The 5,000-nt window shown below is 44.4% G+C and overlaps 1 protein-coding gene across 2 annotated transcripts in view; it reads left to right on the top strand.

Moving 5' to 3' along the window:
* Positions 1-5,000, top strand: part of fancl (FA complementation group L) — a 52,589-nt gene that overhangs the window by 46,636 nt on the left and 953 nt on the right. For both annotated transcript variants that reach the window (XM_076077534.1, XM_076077533.1), the window contains exons 8-12: positions 845-995; positions 1,105-1,188; positions 2,084-2,129; positions 3,143-3,224; positions 3,956-4,072. In XM_076077534.1, coding sequence (XP_075933649.1) covers positions 845-995; positions 1,105-1,188; positions 2,084-2,129; positions 3,143-3,224; positions 3,956-4,072 — 480 coding nt within the window. The remainder of the gene's footprint in view (positions 1-844; positions 996-1,104; positions 1,189-2,083; positions 2,130-3,142; positions 3,225-3,955; positions 4,073-5,000) is intronic.

Here is a 5,000-nt window from a genome sequence, read left to right as displayed (position 1 = left end):
CTTTCACTGTAGTGCAGCATGGCTCCGTACGGCGTTGACGGAAACATCTCATTTCCACTGCATGGTCACTGTTGGCGTGGCCCTTTTCTCTAACTGGTCTACCACTGCAGATTAAAAATCAAGTGTCAAGGGAATTAAACATTGCAGTTGCTATTTACAGTAGTGTGGCTATTTATGAGTTGCAGGATCTCGCACAATGTCTCGTGTTGCCCTAGTGACGATTCTCTCTGACCAATCAGAGTCCTGCTGTGTGCTAACTCCACCTTCTCGTATCGGCTCAGCTGTACTTTGCAAATGTCCGCATGCTAACCTGTTCAAGTATGATGGTGAACGTGGTAAACATTATGCCTGCTTAGCATCACGATGTTATCGTTGTCATTTACAGCATGTTAGCATGCTAACATGGTCAGTTTAACTCAAAGCATGGCGTCACAAAGCCGCTAGCAGATTAATCAAATAAGACACAGCTCAGTTCAGTTGTGAGCTTTAGATGCACTGATAGGTCATTCTTTAACTGTTTCACCCCAGCCCTATGCTAAGCTAGGCTAATCGCCTTCAGGCTACAGCTTCGTGCTTTAATAACATGCATGAAATTCATGAAAATGTTCCCAGAAATAAAGCAAAATGTGTTTTTCCCAAAATGTTAAACCATTTCTTTAAAGTTAAATACACACCTTTATATGAAACTGTATTTTAAAACCATTCAAAGTTGTAAACTGGACTGTTACTAGCTTTCAATAACCAAAACTTTAGTCCAGAAGAAGAGGTCTTTACAGCAGAAGCTCCACTGCTGGTTGGAGCACCTCATTCTCCAGGAAGTGACCACTGTGCTTGTTCTGTTAAGAGTACTCTGGACCAGCTTCACAGCCAGTTCCTGCTGGTTCTGGAGTCCCTGACCGAGTTCTGGGAAGTCCTGGACGAGATTGACAGCAAGACCTGGATTCTGGAGCCGGAAAAACCCAGCCGGTCCGACACCATGAGGCGGATCGCCATCGGTATGAAGAAAGATCTCAGCTACCCAGTAGCACATACTGCACAGGTCATTCACAGGCTGATCGTATATCACACATACAGAAATGACAATCCATTGTTTTATTATTGCAGGAACCAACGTATCCATCAAAGTGGAGCTGGATCCCAGACACCCCAAGATGCTGCCAGAGTGCTGCCTGCTGGGAGCCGAGCACGGTGGGTAGGACCCCACACACTCGCTCGTGAAGCCACGAGGTTTGTGGGTAAATCGTTTCTTAAAGGTTCTTCCAGAGATCACAGGTGACACACATGAGATGAGAGGTCAAAGTCACCAATGAAACGTTGACCAACTGAGGAACTGATGGTATGCAAATGAGAGGTTGATCCACGATAGGCTGCCTAATACCACTTCATATGAACGTGACCCGCTGGACAAGAGAATAAGCATCATATCACACTAAGGTGAAGCTGTACTTACATATTCCAGTAAAATAAACAAACAAACATCTGTTTGTCAGGAACCTTGTTGGTGCCTTAGATGAATAAATCACAACAACCACAGTCTGGGATGTATGTATTCAACACACCAGTGAATAAAATGATATATTTTATGAAAAGGTATATCTACTTTTAAACTAAAGTCTTCACATATTTTACAGAAGGTTCACATCTGTTAAGCATGCACACATTTGACAGTTTATCCAACTAGTTGATGAGCTGCTTGATCACTAACTGTGCTGACCCTCTTCATACGTCAGCAGGAAGTAACCCCGTCCGTTATTCTGCTGCGCTGCTGCTTCACCGTCTCGTCTGTTGTCATGTCACCAGTTCTCATTGGAGCCCGAGCCAGAGCCTATTTAAGTCCTCGTCAATTGTCGGCCATTGTTTCTGTAAACCCAAGGTCATGTGAATCCTAGCCTGTTGCCTAGCAATGCGACTCAACAGATATTGTACACATGCACACCTCAGCGACCCTCACACACGACGGGTCGCAAACAAATATTGCTTTTTGCATTTAGGAATGAGAGCTGGTGAGTGAGGAGCTGCTGGTTCTGTGTGATCATAATGTATCTGCAGATGTTGAACACATGTTGTGGTTCTTGTGTTGCAGTGGTGACTCCTCTGAGGAACAAGCTGAACGCCAACATGCACCTGTGGTAAGGCTCCTGCATAACACAATATCATAACTCACGAGTCGTATCGTAAGGACAAATGATCATATTATCATATTTATTAAATAATATTTTCTGTTGTCTAAATCTTGTCGTATTTCAAAAATCAACCGAATTTTGAATTTATTCAAGTTTGTGTTTCAAACATATGAAGAGTTTAGTGTGTTTCATTTGTAATATTCACCGTGTATGAATCTTTAGTAGTGGAACAAGAGAAAAGTCATTAAAGATAATCCTTCAAAATGTCAAAGTACAGTCTGCCATCAAACAAAGCTAGAACATGTTTAGCATAGTATGCCATACAAGATGACAAAAACATGTTGGTACAATATGCTATAAAGGAAATCTTAAAGAATGCCATGATATTAATAAATGTAATAGTATAGTCAGCCCTACAAGAAGTCATAGTATAGTACGTCATCAAGAAATCACCTTAACAAACAGCCATAAACAATATCGTAGTAATGTTTGTTACACAACATGTCAGAGAAATGAATAAAACAAATCCTGTTGTCATATGAAGGAGCAACTGTGTGGCTCATTGACGGCTTTCTAATGTTTTTGGTCAACAATGGAGGAAGATCTACCAGGCCGCACGCACACACACACACACACATGCACACGCACACGCGCACGTACACACGAACGCACACACACACTTGTTAGTAGATACGTTCATTGTTGGGATACATTGACTTTGAGCATATCGTCCAGTTCAGTTCCACTACTGTGAAACACAAACACACACACACACGTGTGTGTGTTTCACTACGGGCGTTTAATATTTTCTTCCTGCATGATACATCTGAGGAGAATCTCCCTCCAGTTTGAAGCAGCAGAGATGCTTTTTTATTTATTTATATATATATATATATATATATATATATATATATATATACCGATGGTGAGAGTCTGCTAATCATCCCCCAGTGTGTGTGCAGGCTCATTTGCATGTGGTTAATTAGTGTGTGAAGGAGCTGTCTGTGGTCTGCTGGCAGGAACCCGGACTCCGGCGTCTTGCTCAACCTCCGGGATGTTTTGGAGATCGAATTCCCGTCACCTGCCACCCACGAAAAATCTGTATGTGACACGCTTGCCCCCCTTTCCATTTCAAACATGTCCGTTCCATCACGATTACCTCAAGGGTGTGTGTGTGTGTGTGTGTGTGTGTGTGTGTGTGTGTGTGTGTGTGTGTGTGTGTGCGTGTGCGTGTGCGTGCGAACATCTATGCATGCATACTCCTGTTTGAGCTTCCAGTTATAAGGGGGCGGACATTCGCTATTGCTTATTTTTCTGTCCATTTCCATATTCCACTCTGTGTTTAGTGTTTTCCACGAGGTGGGCACAAATTCTCCTTTTAATTGGGTTGTTTACAGACAAGATCATTAGAATAACAAAGATGGCAGAATTCTATGCACTATCAAATCGCTTTAATCACGCAAAGCCATTTATCTCTTTTTGTTTTTTATTGAAATCCCCCCCCCCCGGATGGGTTAAGAGATCGTTGTTTATCTGCTGTCGCCGCGGTGATTAATGCCTCAGCTTCATTAACATTCAGAGGAGAGCAGAGAAGTAGAGTTGACCAGATGTTGGTTCTGTTTTTTACCTGCCACCCTCTCTCTTAATGGATCGCTCTAGAAACACCCAGGAGCTTCTCATTATGCCCAAAATGCAAACGAGAGAAAAGCGAGTCTGACGGAGGGAAAGTTTGGTCAACGTTTCACAGCGAGCTTCAGCTGGGAGGCTGTCAACACTAACCGGCCCACATCTGAAGCCTCCGTGCTGAACATCTATGTCTTGTGTGTGTGTAGAGCTTCAGCGTGGAGTGTGGGATCTGTTACTCCTATCGCCTCGAAGCTGCCATCCCCGATCAGGTGTGCAATGACCCCCGCTGTGGCCAGCCCTTCCACCAGGCCTGTCTGTATGAGGTATGGACACACACACACACACACATGAACACACAGGGCTGTGTGAGGAGCATGGATAGAGGAAGGCCTCTGTAGAACAGAAGGTTACGGAGCTGAACAGACGGGCGCTATGGATAACGGAGATACCGCTCAGTTAAAGGGTGAAGCACTTTCACAGAGCTGGGCACTCTGGAGACAAATAACAGAATAAATCAACGCAGCATACTTGAGATGTTGTGGCTCAAGCTCTGAAACCTGTTGACCCTACAATGGTCGACGCTCATCGGGGTCCAACACAGTACAATGTGGTCCGCTGTCACCCAATCACAGAACATGAGGCTGATTGGTTGGTTCCACTGAGGCGGGGTCTTTATGGGGGAGAATTACAACTATTACACTAATATTGAGAAAGCACTGGACTGTATCGTGGTCGCCATAGTCGGTACCCGATCCGTCCCAGCTGAACGCTAACGTTAGCCTAGCTATGACGCTAACCGCTAACAGCAGCTCATGTTTTTGTTGGCGTAGTCCGAAGGTGGGCTTCCCTACCCTACCCTACCCTACCCTAGAACCTGCTGTTAGTGCTCCTCTGGTACACTTGGTTTAGTCAGTAAATCACATCATCAGCTGTTTGTCCACCTGTGATGTGACGGAGTTGATCAGTAGTTTGAGTACCAGCACCGGAGCACACCGATGTACTGCCCTGCAGTTACAGACATGTATGCAGAGCTAGTCTGATGGGAGCATAAATGTAGACCGTGACTCTACCTCACAGAACACTGGAGCTACTGCTCTACCGCTTACTGTGCAACTGTGTGACTTTGGTGTTTTAAAGTTCGGATTCACCAAAGTCTCACAGAAACACGAAAAAACTAACCAACTAAGGCAAAAGGTCAAATAAGGTTTTCTGTCGAAGGAGTCCGGTGGTGCCTTCAGGTTCCTCTGACAG

The sequence above is a fragment of the Anarhichas minor genome, unplaced genomic scaffold (assembly GCF_050575085.1).
Source record: "Anarhichas minor isolate MPS153535 unplaced genomic scaffold, ASM5057508v1 ptg000060l, whole genome shotgun sequence".
NCBI classification, from domain to species: domain Eukaryota; kingdom Metazoa; phylum Chordata; class Actinopteri; order Perciformes; family Anarhichadidae; genus Anarhichas; species Anarhichas minor.
Note: the sequence above shows the minus strand (reverse complement) of the source record. Positions and strands in the feature narration are given on the sequence as shown.